Source organism: Mustela erminea, chromosome 12, assembly GCF_009829155.1.
Source record: "Mustela erminea isolate mMusErm1 chromosome 12, mMusErm1.Pri, whole genome shotgun sequence".
Taxonomy (NCBI): Eukaryota; Metazoa; Chordata; class Mammalia; order Carnivora; family Mustelidae; genus Mustela; species Mustela erminea.
In genome coordinates, this window is record NC_045625.1 from 22525907 (window position 1) to 22545923 (window position 20017).

A 20017-nucleotide genomic window follows, 5' to 3' on the forward strand; every position below is an offset into this window, starting at 1 on the left:
GGGTGGGAAGAAACTGAGCTCAACTACTGTTGGCTGGAGAGGGGAGCTGTTACTACTAGACAGCTTGTAGATCTCTAGAGCAGAGGGGCAGGTTCTGCAGAGGACAAGAAAGGGTAAAGAAAGAACATGGATTAAGTTGGGCTAAGTGACCTCAGGCAGGTTTTAATCTCTCTGGACTCTGGTATTAATTCCTTGAAAAGGGAATAATATTATAGGTCCATGATCTCTTATGTGTGGTTTCAAAATCCAAACAAAGCTCTGAAAACCAAGACATACCCTATTAGGCAACAAAACCTGACAAGATCCGGCATGAGGCTCTTCTTAGGCTTTATTTATCCCACTTAATGTAACTAAGTCTTCCTAAGTTTTATAGTAGAAATCTAATTTGTTGATAGGGGGTTGCTTCCAGACCCCATCCTGGGTGGGTTAAGTATAGTATAGGCCTTGTATTTCTTTTCTAAATAAGAGTTTATACACTTCATGGCTTTTCTGAAATCAGGGAAACTAAATATATCTGGCCTCAAGGACTTGGATAATTTGTTATGACATCTTAAAAGACTGATGGGCAGATTAAATGAGCAAATGAAAAAAACTGAGAACAATGTGTGTGAAATAACTCATATAGTACACTCTTTAAGGTTTTGGTAACCCACAGTACCATGATTAGGCTTGTTTCACCAGAGAATGTTCAGGAAATGTGGTGGTCATAGGCATAATGCTCTGTAAGATGTTCCACATTAAGCTTTAGTACTTTCACAAGGCCAGCTGGACCCCTGTAGTTTGTACAATCTGTGGCTGCAGGAAAGGGAGACAGCGGATATCCTGGAAGGAGAGCCCTCTCTCACTTGGGTCTGTGACAGAATGTTTCCACCAGTTGCTAATACAAGGTCTTCTACTGCGGAGCAAGGAGGGCATCTGAAGTGAGACTTGGCCTCATCCATTCTAATTTTGCATGGAAAAAGCCATCAAGCTCTCCTTCATGAGTACTGTGCTGACATAAATATATATTTTTTTTCTGTCTAGGACTTTATAATATTTGAAGACAATGAAGGGGAAAGAAAAAAGACCCAATCACTAATCTTCATAATAATGTAAAGGTCACCACATGCGCAACCTTCATTCAAACTGACAGTCGAAGCTGAAACTCCGTGGAAATTTTATCTTTATGAGATGCATAACTATCATATCTTTCCACATATTAAAAGACATGAATAGACACTCCAAGTTATAGAACTCAATATCCGTACCTTCTGCTTTCCCACTCCCCATACTGTCCCACTGAGCAAATTATTTGATGTGGTAGACCAGTTCAACATCTGGCACGAAAATGGAAACTATTTTAAAAACTAAATTCATCATCACCTAACTAGCTGGGTTTCTCTGTCATGCCTAGAACTTGGAAGTGAAACCAGGATATCTATTAATAGACAACAGGCGCTAAAGTGAGAACCGTCTGCTGACAGCCTCAATATGAAAGACATTTGAAAAGATCCAAATGGTTAACTTCGACAAAAAGTTTGGGTTTTCCTCCCAAACTTGATCGTCAAGGGTATCTGCAGCAGTGCTGTAGGCTGCTCCTTCAAGCTAGGCTAAGGCACCTGCTGGAATGCTTCCTTTCTTCTCTACTTTTGAGTACTGTCAACAGAAGGCACACATGTGTTCACTCTTGGGAATATGGCCTCTCACACGATACACAGCCTTTGTCAAGATGGCAACCGACTTCAGAAGTTCTTGTACACAGGAAGAGCTTAATAAAAGCTGGTGGAATGGACTCATTAAAGCAGCTCTTCACTGTCTGGCTCCAAACCAACTTTCTTTCATTTTGTTTTAAATCTCTTCCTTTAACCCATCCTAACCTTACTTAAGTACCTCAAGCATACAAGCTCTCTCTTCCTTTTGGGCCACCTTAGTTGCTCTTCCTTTTTACTGGAACAACTGCCCCCCACCCCTAAACCCAACTTCTTTCTACTCCTTCAGTTCAAAGCTTGGATAGTAGCTTCCTAAGAAAGGAAGACTTCTCTTATACCCTCAGTGAGGTGATCTCCCTTGATATGGGCTCCTATAGGTTTTCATGCTTCTCTACCATGAAACTGTCATCTTCGTCTGATGTTGTTTCTCTCATTGAACTGTAAGTTCCCTGAGGGCAGGAACTGCATCTGCCTTACTCTCTTCTGTATGAGCAAAAGTCACATAGACCCTATTTAAGTGAAACGTCTTCCTTTAAAATCACGTAAGAGCCAACAAGATAAAATTTCCAAAATAATTTTCCTAATCACTTGCCTTTGAGAATGACATATCTTTTAAAAAATATCTTCTCAGGGCTCCTGGGTGGCTCAGTGGGTTGGGCCTCTGCCTTCAGTTCAGGTCATGATCTCAGAGTCCTAGGATCAAGCCCCACATCAGGCTCTTTGCTCAGCAGGGAGCCTGCTTCCCCCTCCCCCACCACCTGCCTCTCTGCCTACTTGTGCTTTCCTCTCTCTCTGCATCAAATAAATAAATAAAATCTTTAAAAAAATATATCTTCTCCACCTCTGAAAGGCAAGGAAACTAACAGCAAAAACAAGTTATCTTTTCAACACCTGCGGAATGGTTGGGGGGAATCAGCAGATTTGCTTTTCCAGATGACATCCTGGTTCTCAGTGGATTCTACTTCCCATAGGTTTTAGGATTCCAGCTTGTTTCCAGCATGATCTCCACCAGAGGAAAGTTAAAAATTGTATTTTTCATCACCTAATACTGAATCGTCAAGCTGAGTCATGCAACAAACCAGCTGAATCACCTCTTCCGATGGCAGATGCAGAGTAACGCAGTAGGAACGTAGCATCATCTCCACGCACGAAACCAAAGTTGGAACCAGTGGTTTCAACCCTGCTATGAATCGTCTAGCTTGGCTGCTCACAGTGATGCGTCAGCCTCCTCCCTGATCACAAACTTGGGAGACTGGCTGGCGAAGCACTACTCCAAACAATTCCGGGCACAGACAGAAAGAAAATTACATTTTATATTCAGTTTTTTTGTTTTTTTTTTTTTTTCAATCTATGTTGTAATTCTGGCAAGGCCCGCCACCTACTTAGAGATAAACATGAAGGAATGAGGTGCACACACGTCATTACCATGATTATGTTCAGTGCAACAGTTAGACCATTGCAGTACACAGACTTGCCTGGATGAATCATCATGTAGAATCAATCCTCCTCCGGGAGGAGAGATGGGTGGGGGGGGGGGGGTATTAGCACAAGCATAGAGGGATGTGCTGGGAAAATCAGTCCTGGGCTGCTGGGATGCTGAGGGCAAACACAGAACCTTATCTTATTTTAAGCCTGGTGGGGAAGCCCAAGAGACCACAGCAGGTCAGGGAACAGAGGAAAGTGTTGAAATATTTTATTTTTTTTCACATACTAGAAATAAAGGAGGGGAGCAATACAGCAGGAGGTTCAATTAAGAGGTAAAGACCACTGAGCACATGTACTTTAAGGAACATTTTATAATCAAATCATGTAAAGGGAGGCTTAGGCAGGTAAAGCCAGCTATAAATGATAGGAGAGCCGTGTCAGCATCTACCTTCCATGTGAGCAGAAATTGCTGAGATGCTTGAAGAACGTTCCTTCGCCAGACTTCGAGTTCTTATGTGGCCCTTCAGCATCATTAACTCGTGAAGTAGGTTCCTCAAACTGGGCTGAATTCAAGTGGTATGAAAACTTTTTCTACAATACTATACAGAATGCCCACTAGCACCTCTGTGCCAGGCTAGTCCACAAAAATTTAAATTGAACTTGACAACTAAGGATCTTTGGGGAAAGCCAACCAATCCCTAATTAAGCGCATGTGCGCGCGCGCACACACACACACACACACACACACACAAATGGCCTTGAAAGTTTTCTTTGCCTCACTCAGCTGGCCATTGCCCTGTGACCTATAGGAATTAAAAATTGTATCAAGAAAGTCACCATGCTTTTCCTCTTTCTCTTCCCTTTCTTTTCTTCATGAACAATTTAGTCCAAAAGCCACAGGGGAGGGCTCAACAAGATGGTGTCTGCAGTAGGCGTGGGAGGAGTCACAGTGACTCAGAATGGTGTGCTAGAGTTTACAGCAGGGTAGGTAGGTATTGGTACCAGGCATATGGTATTGGAGCCTATGGTGGGTAAGGAAAATAGAGGAGACTGTTTACATAAGGTGAGGAAGGGATTGATGAAATAATAAATATACTGAGGGTAGCAAGAAGCAGGTATTTTGTTGTCAAAAGGAGGTTACAAATATGGAGAATATGAATGCCGTGGTATTGAATTAGAATTAAAGGTATCAAGGTGAGCTCATGGTTTTCAAAACAGGTAGGTAGGCAGGTAGGTGGACAGATAGACAGACAGACAGATGGAATCTGTGTATATTCTCTAATTCTGCTTGTTGAGAGGGCCTGGGAGCAGTGACGATCCAATCACAATGAGCACACCAAGCTCCCAGATTTTGGTTTCTAAATTCCATTCTCCACTGAAAAGGAATTAGTGCTGTTTGAAGAAATGGCTGATTTCAGGGTTAGGAAAATATAAGATGAGACTGGAACATCTGTGGCATCAGAAAGCAAGGACACGCCCAGAGAATAATGAGGACATGTCAAAAGGATGCTGAAGTTAGCTTGAAAGAGCTCCCGTAAGTTATATCTAAACAAATTAAGAATAAAAATCATAGAAATTGATTTTAACCCACAGAATATAATAGGAATCCATATGACCACGTTGACATAAATAGATAAATGAATAAAGTCTGATAAGGAGTGGGATAAAGATTACACAGTACCAAAGTAACTCCCCACAGAATATTTATTAATTACAAAGGACATAGTAATTTTACTGCAGAAGCCTGTCAGACACTCCCACAAACAAGTGATCAAAATTAATATCATGTGAAAAAAGTCCGTATCATCCCTGTAAGGGACACCTGATTGGATATAGTGAGAAGAATATAGCATCATTCTTGTGGTATTTCTACCAAATATGCATTACCTGAAGGTACCCATGTGAAAGCACAGACAAACCCAAACTGAGGGACATTCTACAAAATTGGGTATGATGGAGCATCAGTGTTGGCAATTTGCTCTCGAATGGTTCAGAATAAGACATATTTGTACTATACTCGGAAACTTTTCCTTAGGTTGAGATTATTTCAAAGCTAAAAATTAATAACCGAAAGAGTTACCTTGAGTCACTGTAGATTTGATGGAAGCCACGGGTCAAGACGGGGCTAGGATCTGGATAAACCAGGTCAAATGCTAGCAAGTCTATGTTACAGTCATGCTTTTCAGACGGTCTCCAGTGAAAGAAGTTTCCCCCTCAGTCTGTCCTGAACCAATACTTTTAAAAAACACAGAATTCCGCGTTTGGATTTGAGGACAATATCAAATTGCAACAAGAATGGTCAAATGCTCGCTCTCCCTGTCTGGATTGATTCTCAGTGTGGACTGGTAACAATCAGTTTATGGACTAGCCCAGACCACACTTCAAGCAGCATTTTCCCGCACTAGGACGTGTGGTGCTCTGACTGCCATCATATCCAAATGGGAAATAAAAACCACTGGTCACCCTGTTAATTCACAATGGCAGCAACATGAATTACCACCATAATTAAATAACATCAACCATTTATACAAAGCATTCAAGAAAGGGACAGCCCAGGCAATGGGAAGGGACGAAAGACCTTTAGGGTAACTCCATCTCTCCAAATGTGGTGAAGACAGGCCAAGAATGAATGAGACCGCCCTGATTCCAAACCAACTGCATTGTGATGACTAAAAGGAAGACCAAGCCAATCCTACAGAAGAAAGACAAAAACATCTGCTATGGGTCAGTCTGTAACACAGGGTCATGACTGTCATTGCTAGGAAGGGACCTGGTTTGGAAGGGGTTAGCAGAGCACATCCCCCAAATCACATGGGTTTGATTTAACCACAGAGACCAAGGGTCAGGCTACTGACTCTAAGCCGGCCCCCACACCGGCTCGCTCCGCCAGGGTCTGTGCCACACACGGCCCCTCCCAGAGCCAGAGGCAGCCCTTTCCAATAACAGAAAACAATTCTCTACTAAAGCAAACTCAGAGCAGAACAACAAGAAAGAAGGGATTGCACCCTCAGGGAAATGGCACGCCAGCCAGGTTCAGGGTTCTTCTTGGGGACATTCTGACTTCAGTTGCCTGTCCCTGGATGCTAAAACCCTCAAGTCGCACACACACCCCCCCCCGCCCCGCCCCAAACACGAATTCTAGCCACACACAGAGGAGGCTCCACAACAAACACATAAGCTGAAATCAAACTTTGTGCACAGCATCTGTGTCTGGTGCGCGCTTTGCTTACCTGGCGCGGTTTTGTAGCACGATGTCCGGGAGGGCAGCGATGGGGCGTTCTTTGCCCGGGGGCTCTGGGTGTTCTGCAAGACTTGCCTCTGCCTCTTCAGCTCCTCTTCCCTCTCCTGGGCTGCTCTGATCTCTTCCTCGATCATGGATAAAGTCCGCTGCTTCCTGGACCTCAGCTTGAAGGGTCCAACCATCACATCGGACTCCTGAGTGGCCAGGAGTGAGGCTGTGCTTCTCAGCTCAGCTGCCTCCGAGTACTTGCTGAAGTAGCTCCCCTCTGGTCTGGTCTCCTCCATGTTCACAGGGCCACTGGGCTGCGCTGCCGGCGGCGACTGGGAGGGCCCCCTTTCCCTGAGCGCCCTGTCTTCGGCAGGCAGAATCTTTGGTAACACCTCCCTTTTCTCCTGAACAGGAGAGGACACCTGGGGTGGCTCGAACATGCTCTGAGGCTTCTCTGAGCCGGGAGCCCCAGTTCCGGCTTCTTCTAGAGTTGCCCCAGGTCCCTGCTGCTCTGTCCCACCCTTGCTGGTTTCGGACACGGCTCTATCCACTTGCTCGGCTATGGCTTGTTGAATGGCATTCTGCACCAGGAGACCAGCCTGATATTCCAAGGGATCATCCACTGATGGCGAGTCTCCCAGTGTAGACGAAGGGGAATAGAAACCGTGATCACTAAACGACTTGGAGACGCCTTCTCCCCGGCCCTCTGAAGGGTTGTCAGTTTGTGGAGTCTGGGGCAGAGAAAAATCAGCCAGTGAGTTCTCCTGGAGGGCATTGGTGGTCTCGTTGGATGCCCCGCTGTCACTGATGTTGTCCATGCTAAAATCATTGGACAGGGTCTCCAGGACAGTGGTATCCTGGGACCTCACCGACAATTCATCCAAACCAGAGTCAAGCTCCTCTTGGGTGAGAGAAACATTGACTGACCTGGAAAACTGATCCAAGATCCCGGGGTCCTCATCCTTGACCACAGTGAGGACAGCCCGGGCACTGGTAAACTCCCCATCCTCTGCCCACAGTTTGGATAAGGGCCCGCGTTTGGAAGGCTCACTGTAGGGCCCTTCCTTCCCCTGAGGAGCTGTGCTGCCCTGGCTTCCCCCCAAAGACTGGCTGTCCAGGGCACAGCTGGCTTTCTGCCCCTTGGCTGCTGGTGCACCACCGTCTTCCAGCGGTCCCCCGATGGAAGCTGGTCTGGAGATGGTCAGGGGCTTGTCTGAGTTGATTGATCCCAGAGGCCTGTAAAAGGGCTTGATAGAGAAGAGCCTGGGGGTACTCTGGCCCTTGGCCACCGTTTGCCTGGAGCTCTCCATGAGCTGGAACTGCTTGCGGGCAGCAGAGAAGTCTATCTGCTCGGTGACGATGTCCTCCTTGGCGTGGTCGGGGGCGCCGGCGTGCTCGCGGGAGGGGGCGGGGGCCGGGAAGGGCTGCGGTTGCGGGGGCTGCTGCTGCGTGAGCAGCTGCTCCTGCTGCGCCCTTCTCTCCTTGCGCTCCTTGTACTTCTTGTGCGACTCCAGATGCTCCTCGTCCAGCTGCTCCTCAATGGTCTTCTCCTGGGGAGGATTCCACCACTTGGCCGCGATGCCGGGATTCTTCTTCACCGCCTGGCTCCGGATGAGCTCTCTCCTTTCCTTTTCCAGCTCCAGCATCTCTTCCGAAGGCCTCACTTTCCTGACACAGTACTGCTCCTTCTCGTTCTCATCGTCCTCGAAGAGCCTAGAGGGCTTCTTGTCCTCGTGGAAGGCGCGCAGCTCAAACTTGGCCTCCTTCTTCAGCGTGGTGAGCGTGAGCTCCCCATCACGGCCCGAGCACCGCGAGCTGCTGGACGAGCCGGGGCTCGCGGGGGCCTGGGGGCTGTCCCCCCGCAGGTCTCGGGGCTGGGCCGGGGAGTGGCCGTTGGCTTTTCCACCCTCTGCCATGGTGTCAGAGTAGCTGGTGCTGAGCTCAGTGTGGGGAGGGACCTGTCTGCCAGCTGCCCTCTCGGTGGGTTCCGGCTGGATGGCCGCGTGGGCAGGTGGGCTTCCGCCGCCCAGCACGATGGCTGCTCCGGGCTCCGGGGATGAGGTACCGTTGTAAGTTCCGTCCACAGCAGGGTCACAGCAGCTGGCTTCCAGCACCTCGTCTAGATAGCGGATCTCTCTGGCCACATCATTATCCAGAGCTTCATGGTGATCACTGAGGAGGCCGTTGTGGGGGGGTGAGTAGAAAGGAGAGGCGTGGTCCATGGAATGTGGGGTAGACGCGGTCCCGGGAACACTTTTACATTCTGTGACGGAGACCTCAATTTCCATGTTTTTGTGATCTGGGGGAAGGGAGCTGGATGCAGGCTCCAAGGGGTTGGCCCTGCTGCAGTTGTCTCTCTGGTTTTTTAGCCGGATATCATCCTCAGAGAGCTGGGGAGGCTTCTGGAATAAAGACAGGAGGAAAGGCAGAGTTAGATACTAAATCTCTTATGGAGGTGAAGCCTTGAGAAATTAGTTGGTAACTGACAGGAAGGAAAACTGAAACATGACAAGGTCTCGGGAACAGAGATTTTTCCTTTTCCAACTTACTTTGTTGTGGTGATAGGTACCTAAACCTCTCCATGTTAGATTCTGTTTTTCTCACTGGGTCTCCAGAGAACATTCCATAGATGTTAACCCCATTTTTAAATTTCATTGTAAATGAAGATTCAGATCATTTGAAGACACTGTTCAGATATCTTCTGAAGTAGAAGAGATTATATACCATAGCCATAGCAACGGGGCAGAAATGTAATAGGACTATTTGTGTGTCCCCAAGTATAATAAGATGGTCCCCTTGCATAAGCAATACTTCTTGAAAACATGAGTCTCTGCCAGGTGTAATGCAGTTATTCTGGAGACAAGAAGCTTCTTGGAGAATTTTTCCAAAATAAAATACTGTAAAAGTGGAGATCCCTTCCAAAGCCTCTTAACAACTGCAGTGCCCCATTGTTATGACTCTTAATTCAGCATGTGCGCTATAAATGCCATAACCAAAGCCACTGCTTGCACAGTTCTAATCTCTGGGACTACATCAAAACAGTTCCTTAGTTAAGGACTGAGTAATTTTGCTTTGAAAAGTTAGTGGCCCGAGGCTCCTCCCTGGTTCCTAAAATGCTTTGTCTGTGATAGCTCCACTCTTATCATTCAATAAGAAAAACCACATCTTCTTAATTTTGAAATAAATCCCACTTGGTCACTAATTGCCAGTCCCACGCAATTTTGTCATTTGGCATTAGTAAAATTAATTTTCAAATTCTAGGATGATTTTTTTTCACACCCAAGGATTCTGGTATATCTTAGATAATTTATTGGTAAATTGTGACGTTAATTAGGGAGTGTTCCTCAAGGATCTCAGGGACACCTTGGTCAAGTTTGTCTTCCTCTCTCAAGTTCATGCCGCATTAGTGGCATACTTCCATGCCAAACTGTGAGGTGGCATTGTTTTCATGTGTGTCCGCTGTAAACGATTTTAAAATCTTAGAACATAATGCTAAAACATCACTTTTGGAGGACTCCCAGGGGATTCATTTCAGAGTCCTTCTAAGGAAAGTGCATAATTATGGATTTCTTCCTGAGACCTAGAACAATACAGGGACCCACCCTATGTGCTCTGCACTGCTGTCAGAATGCTGAAAAAGTCTCATGGTTCTCCATGAACTGGGGTTTCCCTCATTCTGCATTTTTTACATTCTCCTCCAGATTTAATCCAATCAGGTAATTTATGTTCCTTCTTCAGTCACAGGCAACAACTATTCCTTTGTCAACACTTTCTGGTCTTAGATGATCTTCCAGTCTAGCTCTGGTCTTTGTCCAACTCTGGTATTTAATACCATTAATGTTTACAATGCTAATACCTTTATTTTATTTTTTTTACCATCATTAACTTGGGGTTCTTTTATCTTTGGAATGAACTCAAGAGGCATGTCAAAGATGTTTTTACTGCCTTTTAAAAACATTAACTAGACTCTCTTTTGGTAAGGCAATTGCCAGTGACTTCTAGGTCATTAAGAATTACAGAAAATATGAATGCCTGAAACTCACTGGCTGCCATTCAATTTCAAATAAACCTAGGTCAAAATCAGCCCACTCCATGGAAAGCTGGAATAAACAGACCAACAAAAAGAGATACAAGGCACTGCTTCAGTGAGAATCCGATGATCTGTGGCCCTCCTGCCCCAGCGTCATTTGCCCAGTGACTTACAGCTAACATTCTTTATGGGACTAAGTAGAGCTTTTCTTATATCCTTTTTGGTTTGGGGGGGGGGAGGTAGGAAAATGGTAGGAAGCTACTAGAACTGTATTATGGTTGAAAACCACCGCCGTCCTAAAACATAAAATACTTTGGTTGACATAAGAGGAAAAGAGGGCAGTTAACAGTAAAGGAAGCTAAAAGGCAAATAATTCATTCTACGCTTCATTTAGTCATTCATCTATTGATTAAACAAGCAGGAGGCTTATTTTGCAAGGTCATAATGAGATCAGCAGCAACCATAAGCTCCAGGAGACAACACTTCTTTCTTAACAAAAATTGGACTTCCTAGGAAGCCATAAGTCTATTTTGGAGTTTATTTACTCTGGTCAGGAGGAGGGAAGGGTGATCTCCTGTTGCTAATGACAGAGACAGGAGGTCCTGAGCCCAGTTCCACAGCACGGCCCAAGAGCACCTCATGTCTTTCTCCTGGTTGCTTCAGGTCAAGTGTTGGACCATGCCAAGCTGATGCCCTGTCAGCTTTTTTTCTCTTTTAGAACTTGAAAATTATACCAAGTCTTTCCAAGGCCTATTTTCTGAAGTAGCAAGTGTTCCAATTCAAAATTTTAACTCTGAGAATAGCATCTGACAATACTTTTTCGCCGTGTCCAACACCACTACCATTAGCTGTAAGTCAGATACTAGGAGTCTCATTCCTTGAATGCCTTCTATGATGTAGCAAACCGAGATCTTTAAAAATGCTAATTACTGGGGCGCCTGGGTGGCTCAGTGGGTTAAGCCTCTGCCTTTGGCTCGGGTCATGATCTCAGGGTTCTGGGATCGAGCCCCTCATTGGGCTCTCTGTTCAGCAGGGAGCTTGCTTCCTCCTCTCTCTCTACCTGCCTGCCTGCCTACTTGTGATCTCTATCCGTCAAATAAATAAATAAAATCTTTTAAAAAAATGCTAATTACTGGCTAAAAGCCAGAGTTTGGAGTCCCAGTGTAATCTGCAACAATTCTGTTCCAATACATTTGTTTAAAACATGGAGACACTGGAGGGTTTAAACAGGAAACGGCTCTCTCTCCTTCCTGTTAGTTACAAGGGGGCTCCTCCCACTTCTTGCCACAAATTTAGTAAATTTTTCTTGATACTCAGTTCCATCTACGTCAGGTAGTAGCAGCTCTACACCCAAATCAGGGTAGAAGTAATCCAAGAGACAACGCTCATTCCTGGTTTACCACCATGCATCAGAGGTCCTGAGTTTTTGTAAAGTTGGGGAACAGTCATAACAAAGCAAATTGCTGAGTTCTGTTCTCACCGGGACGCATGCCTGATGCAATCAAAGCCACCAGTGAGTAGCCCAGATAAATGGAAGTGGGCTGGAAAGTCCACAGCACAAATTTGGCAGGAATCTGGGCTTGGTGTCATTAAATGATGTTTTGCTTAAACCAACAAGTGCTCCTTGCTACCTTTGAAGATTAGAAAGACTAGAATTTTCTCCATGCCTCAGGTAAGATGAACCTGATTCCAGATTCAGATAAAATGCATTCATTAAATGAACTGGAAAGTCCTCAAAATAAACTGTGCCCCAATGCACCTGGGTGGCTCAGTTGGTTAAGCGTCTGCCTTTAGCTGTGGTTGTGATCCCAGGGTCCTGGGACTGAACCCCACCTCGGGCTCCCGGCTCAGCAGAGAGCCTGCTTCTCCCTCTCCCTCTATCTGCTGCTCCCTCTCTCCCTCTGCTTGTCTGCTCTCCCTCTATCAAATAAATAAATAAAATCTTAAAAATACACACACACACACACACACACACACACACCCCATAAGGGGCACCTGGCTGGCTCATAGTAGAGCATATGACTATTGATCGTGGGACCTGGGGGTCGTAAGTTCTGTCCCATATTGGGCATACAGCTAACTTTTAAAAATATAACATAACATAACATAACATAACATAACATAACATAACAACATAACATAACATAGCACCAAACCGGATTTTGAAAGGGTGCTAAGAGACCCAAGGGAAATCCTTGGAGTCCCCCTGCTAACCCTCCAGGTGGAGCCCTAACAGCACAACACAGGTTACCTGCCAGCCTCCAGGCTTCCTGCAATAGCTAACAACCAGTCAGGATGTCTACTATTTACTTTAAAATATGTGCAGAGAGACCATATAATACAGCCGTGTGTGTCTGAATCAGTTTAAATCCTATTCCGGGGCTGACAACTGTCCTAACTGGGAATATAACCCTCTAAGAGTGGTCAACCAGGATCTAAACCGAAATTCCAGGTTCCGCAGGTGGCTTCCTTCCTGGATAGTTCAGCTCTCTTTAACTCCCAGGGCCCCCTGAGGCTTTGCTAATTGGCACAGTTAAGGTGAGAAATGGGTTTTCATCAGTGAAATTACCAGATTGTCAATTAGCAGAATAAACATTAGAAATTGGTGAGATTGGTGGTGTTCAGATTTGCCGATTCGAGATGTTCTCTGGCCTTTCCTGAATAGGATTTAGGGACAGAGTGAGCATCGGGGCTTTATACCTTTGGGAAGGTGCTTGGAGTCTGAATACGAACAGCCCTCCCCCCTCCCACCCCCGCCTCCAGCTCAGAGGACTCTGGTTGTTGAACTACTAACCAGTAAGGGAATCCTGCCTTTGTGAAACTGCTGCATCTATCTCCATGCCAAGTGGAGTTGGGAGCGTCTAGAATCTTCCAGAGCGGAGGTTTCTTTGAGGTTCACGACAGTAGGTTTTATGCCTACTTTTACAAATGTTTATTTTTTCTTTAATTTTTTTTTTTTAATTTTTTTTGATACACAGAGATCACAAGTAGACAGGGAGGCAGGCAGAAAGAGAGGGGGAAGCAGGCTGGTTGACTTTCTTGGAGGAGGATGGGGGGTGGGGAGGGGAGGTGATGAAGCTTTGATTTTAAGAATCAGCATGAGGCATTGCAAGGAGAAAGGCCCAGGCAAGGCTACAAGTCAGACCTAAGGCATCTCGGACCTCCCAATCTTTTCCTACCTCAGGTCCTCAAACGTTCATTTTAACTAAAGCTGAGCACAATTAGAAGATGCACTTGCTGTGGCCATAATCCGAGTAACTGCATAAAATAATCATAAAATAGTTGTCTCCTGTCTCTGAAAGTCCAAGTCTGAGAACATGGTTGAACGGAGAGTCGAGAACCACACCCCCTCCCGCTGTGGACATGCCATGTTCACAGGGCATGTGTACACACGCTCTCCGCTGATCCTGGTAACAGGGCCCTTTGGCATGCAGGAAAAGCAGAGTTTTCTACTTTCATTTTAGAACTTCAGAAGAAGAGGTTTAGAGAAACTGGAAGACTTTTCCCGAGATCACCTGACTAGAAAGTGGCACAGCCAGGATCTGAAGGCCGGATCTTCACATTCTCTCGGATACCTCAGCAAGTACCCTCTGTGACAGCAGGCTTCCAAACTGACTAGGGTGGGTGGTTTTTACTAAAGAGTATTTCCTTGGCTTTCTGGTCGACATTTTGCACCCTTGAACCTCTAGAAGTGATGAGAGACTCACGATCTGGCTCCAGAAGTCAAAGGCCCCTCTCGCCTCTTTATCCAGAACCGAACAGACAGACTTCCTGGAGACTAGGTTTCCTCTTCCTACCTTCTGCACTCCCCAGAGGGCCCGCCAGTTAGAAAGGAGGGTCTGACTTCCTGCTCAGTCTGGGGATTTTACCTTTCCCGCTGGCTGGCCTCTGAAGGAGTGTCCTCTGCTTCCTCCAGCAGCAACCCAGGGGCCAAAGATTCAGATCCCACATCCCAAGCATTGCCACCGTCACCATGCATTAGAGCTGTGACTGGTCAACAGCACAGGTGAGATTCTAGAAGACTGTTTTTAATCTGCACACAAAACACAGCGGGGTCCTGACACCTGACGTGCTGGGTGATGGACGGCAGTGTGGTCTTTCTTCCCAGGGCACCTGGGCCTGCAGCTGGGCACGTCGTGAGCAGAAAGAACTTGCAGGAGGTACGTTTTCCTTAGCGGATCTGGCTGGGCCCAGGGGGACAGCAGGAAGGTATCCTCTGCTACAGGGGCAAGCAAGAAGCTGAAGCTTCCACTGCGCTTTCAATGCTGGTTGTGTTCACAGGTTCCCCGCCGACTTCCCCATCACCCTCAGACTGTTACCCCTTGAAACCGCCTGTTACCAGCTGTGACCTCAGGGCTCCCGGCCTAAATGCAAAGTGTGACCCAAATCACTCACACCTCAGGAGCCCGCTGCCCCACCAGCTTTCTCCTCTGAATAACTCAACTTACTTCCTACTAAGGCCATGATAGTCAAATTAGAAACACGCTTCCCCAGATAATAGGTGACCTGATCCTTTAATCCAGTTATTTTTAAGTTTCACCAAAAATACAAACTCATTCTTGGCCTAGGAACAGAGGCGTGGCGATAAAAAGTAACTTCCGCATAGCTGTGCAACCAGAGAACATCTCCATTTTTTCCCTTCTTACCCTCTCTCTCTTGCCTAAGTCGAGTTCTGATTACACAAGACATGACTGCTGTTCGCGGCAGAGAATTGGTTCTGTGGTCCGTGTGGTGGAACCCTCTAGAATGCTTCTTATGGGACCCCACTTCCTGGCTGTGGTTTCTGTCGCAAAGGGAAATGGAAGGAGGGGACGCATCCTGGCTAATAGATCCTGCCCAGACACCTGAAAGATGCCCCCAGGAGGTTCCTAAACTTGATCCGACTTGGAGGGACTGGAATGGAGCTACGGGTTGGAGATCTGGGGCCGAGAGGTGTCACAGGGCAAGGATAAACACGCCTTGAGTACCTACATGCAGAGTGGCAAGGCCTGGGCCAGGGCCATGGTGAGGGGCAGAGGGGGTGGTCCCTGAGCTCTGAGGGGGTCCCTACTCAGTAGCAAGGAGCCTACGACCTTGGAGGGAGTGAGTTCCACCTCCCATAAAGACAGCAAAAAGCACAAGGTGGAGGACGTGCTAACTGGGAAAAAAGTCCCAGCTCTGTTCCACGGCGCAAACTGGGCGGGCTAGAAAGAGTTGAGGGAGAACGCTGAGAGCACCTGAGTTCCTCAGCGGCTGGCCTGCAGCTCTCGGGCCCGAGATGTAGGCTCGGGGCAGGCTGGAGAACGTGCGGGAACTCTGAGGAGGCCCCTTCCACCCACCGCTGTGAGGGAAATATCTGAGAGCGCCCTGCTTCCTTCCGTGGTTCGGCCTCAGGCCTCTGGGCCAGGAAGCGGAGGGGAGAGGCTATCACCCCGGGCCACATTCCAGTCCCAGTCCCAGGCAGCCTTTCCTCTTCTTCCGCCCCTCGCAGAGCTTCTTCCGGCCTGGAGGACCAGGGGCCTGTGCGGACTGTGGGAAGCCAGAAGCCTCCTCAGTCCCTAAGAACGACCCCTTCCTGGTTGATGGAAATAGGCCAGACTTAAAGCCCCTAAGCGCTCCTGGGCAGGTGCAGGCTAAATTTAGAGCAGAAGGGCTCAGGGTTAATGCTATGACCCCTGATAAAGGGAGTGAACACTAACAACGGCTCCTGGACCTCCTGCCATGACACATTACAGCCAAGTAGCACGGGGACAGCTCTGAAAAGACGGTTCTGCTCCCATAGGCCCAGCCTTTCTTTCTGAGACCTTCCAAGGCCTCACCATCCTGCTGTTCTCTCTGGCTTCTGGTACAGATACAGGCTTGACGATGGGATGCAAATACTTCTGGAAATTCCCTTCGTTGGGAACAAACTGTGTCTTGGCTCAAGCTTCTGTTGAAGGAAAGTGGTCCATTTATAACATAACGGAGTCTCCCCAGGACCACAGCTTGCCCTGTTAACAGCACTCCCCTTAACCCAGCTGCAAAGTCAGCGGCCAGCTCAGATGTCAGGCTACACATCTGGAAAATGTCAAGGTGTTGTTTGAGTAACACATTTAGAACTCGGGCTTTCCATGAAAGCAACTGAAGATGGGGGCGGAGGTGAGGTGGGGGGTGGTGGGACGCGGCAGGCAGGGGGGCTGGAGGGAGGAACGAAGCTGTTTCCTTTTCTACAGCAACTGGTGAAAGGCTCGTTTCTTTCAGCTGCGTGGAGATCCATTCCCTACAGGAGTGACCGAGAATGGCAGCGGAGCCTTCAGGATTGCCCTAACTGAGCAGAGAGGCTTCCTTTCTGCTCCAAGAAGGTCAGGCTTTACTTCCTCCTCAATGCAGCAGACTCCGTGCCCTGTCAAGGGCTCAGATGCTCTTCTCCCCAGCGGCCCTTTTCACCGGGAGGCGATTTTTACAGGGCAGTTCCCCACCTCCAGAATAAACCACCATTAAGGCCGCAGAGGGAACTCTGGCTGCTTGTGCAGCCAGAACTTTCTAGGGTAACTAATTCTGCTGAAAGCAAAGGCAAGGCTCACTTTAGTTCTTTGTAACTCAGCTATGTCCCTCTTGGTTCAGGATCTTGAGTTCTTGCCTGGCCAACCACTAATGGCAGAGAACCCAAAGCTGAGCACCACTGAGGACCCAGCACAAATCTACTATGTTGAGAAAGAGAGCCAGGAGCAAAGAGGAAACAGTGCCAGACGCTTCCGAGATTAACCCCTTGTCCACAGTTGACACTCCAAATCTGAACAATTCTGATGAGCTTCTCCTCCTGCCCCTCCTGGCTCCTACTTGGGACAGGCACACACATTCCCAATAACGCCCCAAGTCACTCCATGAGTGTGGCGGTTCCCCCAACACGGCCCTGTTAGAGACGAAATAAAGTCCCTAGAAAACCAGTTACCAGAATCACTGGGTCACTTGCTCCTGTTCTGGAACCAGGACAGACACACATGCTCTTTCTAGCAGACACACACACGCACCGTCCTCCGTGGCCCACAGAGGACCTGTGAATCTTTGCACACGCTTCCTCTTTGCTCTCTAACTTGAAAGCGGGGAATCTGACGAGGTTTCAAAGAGAAGCAAGTCACCAGTCAGAGCTCAGCTACCCCCTCTCCCTCCAGCAGAAAAGGACTCCCCAGCTCAGCCCTGCCGTCCCCACTCCCAGGCCCCCTCCACCAAGACTGGCCTCCGAAAGGAACCCACTCCTTTCAGACCAGAAGGAAAAGGACAGTCAGAGAGGTCAGCAGACTCGGCTTACCCTGCCCACAGTGTGTGTCTCAAACGTCCCCAGTCAGAACTGCCTCTTTTCCCAGACAGATTCCTGCGCACTGGCTCAAGTTGGACAAATTCCTTCCGAGCCTCCTGACTGAAGACTATGATGTCACAGCTGCCCCTCCCTCTGCTCCCTAAAAGGCCATTCACACAAAGAAGGACTTTAACCTCCTTCAAAGAGGCCCGGCCCCTCCCTAGCGGCCCAGCCTGGAGGGCAGGAGCCGTCCACAGGCCTCCGGGCCCCGCCAGGCCCTCTGAGGACCCAGGCTCTGGCTGACAGGAACCGGTTACCCGTGCCTCCTTGAAAAGTCACGGATGGGCCTTGGACAAGCAGGGAATTAATATCCTGGTGGTGCTGAGGTGGCACAAAATCTGAAAGATCCCAAAGATCCAGGAAAATGGCTGAGCTAGATACAACAGATCTATGGGCATGTGTGTCTGTGAAGTAATAAATGCCCACATGGAAACTAAAAATTATTCATCTTCCTTCCACACAGGGGAAAACAGTTAATATTTTATGGCATTCCACTGCAGTCTCCTTTGTAGAAGTATGTATTTAATAGTGTCGAGACCAGACAGTACATACGGTTTCGTAGCCAACATTTTTTTTAACTTTGTATTATCTCACACGCACTTTTTATGTCCTCTAACGGTCTCTGAGGGATATCATTTAAAGGGTTACGGGATGTCTCAGGGAGAAGTGAGCCCACTTTCTCAGAGCTCACCAGCATCTGTCACCCAACAACAGCAACCCCCCAAAAAAGATCTCTACGTGCCTCAGGTAGACACGAGTATCACACACATACATCCCCCACTCTCTGCCACAGAATCAGACCACCCAGCACCACACGCTAAGGCTAACGAGGTAATTGATATAGGTTCCCCTGCCCAGGTACATTCAGAGTAGTCCCCAACTCTGCCCCCAAGTCCCACCCACCTGGCCCCCCACTTTGGGCTGACCTAGGAAAAAGCTTGGCATAACTCTGGCTGGCTGACTAGAAAGTCGTAATTCAGGTCCCCGCAGGGCCACAAAGAACTCAGTCTGGAGAAGGCAGAGAAAGCAGATATTTACAGAGAACAGGGGAGGAAGGTAAATGCCAGGCATGATCCTGCACAGCCAGAAGTTCAGGGTCTGTTTGGGAGCAGTTCCTCCTGGTAGAGCAGAGGAGGAACCCAACCTTGGTAGCGGGACGGCCCTGCGGTCTGCGGCTTGGCCAGCAAAGCGGACCTCCTGGGATCCTCCCGAGAATACAAGTCACGGGAAGAATAATCAAAGTAGACGGAGCCCAGGCAGGCCCCCTTTGAAAAGGAAGCTAAAGGTATACCATACTTGACAACTATTTCCAACCTCTAAATGAAATTTTGAATCTGCTGCCATTTATTTAGAAATCTCAGGGGTTTCTCAAGGGCTACCTTGGTGATACCAAGTCACTAGGGAGTGCTATGGAAATTCTGAATTTATGTACCCTTTGGAATAACTGGAATGTTCTGTAGTATAGCCAGAGGCATTTCAAGATGCTACTTAACTGTCTAAAGGAACGTGAGGTGGGGAAATCACGTACCAGGGGTGGCGTTCTGCTGGAGAGGGACAGAGCAGGAGACAGCCTTCCATGAAGAGATGGTTTCAAGCCAAGAGGCAAGAGTGGTACCTAGGACTTTCTACATAGTCACACCTGCCCTTCTGCTTGAGGGAAGAGATTGATATATATATTAAAAAATTATTTTAAATCTTCCCTGTTCACAAAAGAGAAAACATACATGCTCTTAAAGTACTATTATCTGAGGGGCACCTGGCTGTCTCTGTTGATGGAGTCTGTGACTTTTGATCTTGGGGCTGGGAGCTGGAGCTCCATGTTGGATGCAGAGATTATCAAAAGTACAAAGAAACAAACTTTAAAAAATAAATAAACTAAAAAAGAAAAAAAGTACTATTATTTAAGTAGTAGCTGGGTTCTTTTTTTTTCCCCCTAAAGATTTTATTTTTAAGTAATCTGTGCACCTAGCGTGGGGCTCGAACTGACAACCCCAAGATCAAGAGTCTCACACTCTACCAACTGAGCCAGCCAAGCGCCTCATCGTTAGTGGGCATGCTTCTGACTGGAGTCTGAGATGCTATGGTTCATGACCTACTTGCACATACACACACATGCTCCCTGTTATGGGTTGAAACCCAACTTCATATGCCTAAATCCAAACATACAGTACCTCAAAATGTGACCTTATCTGGAGACAGGATCTTACAGAGGTAATCGAGTTACATGGTCATTAATCCAATACTAGTGCCCTTATAAAAAGAGACTTAGACACAGAGAAACACCTAGAAGAAAGACAATGTGAACATACAGGAAAGCAGGCAGCATCTAT

At 47.4% G+C, this 20017-nt stretch overlaps 1 protein-coding gene across 11 annotated transcripts in view; it reads right to left on the reverse strand.

Moving 5' to 3' along the window:
* PALM2AKAP2 (PALM2 and AKAP2 fusion) overlaps positions 1–20017 on the reverse strand; it is a 481551-nt gene that overhangs the window by 22686 nt on the left and 438848 nt on the right. For 10 of the 11 annotated variants that reach the window (XM_032306714.1, XM_032306709.1, XM_032306711.1 and 7 more), the window contains one exon: positions 6344–8744. In XM_032306714.1, coding sequence (XP_032162605.1) covers positions 6344–8744 — 2401 coding nt within the window. Of the gene's footprint in view, positions 1–6343; positions 8745–17639; positions 17759–20017 lie in introns of those variants that run through there. The other variant, XM_032306720.1, reaches the window with a different exon arrangement.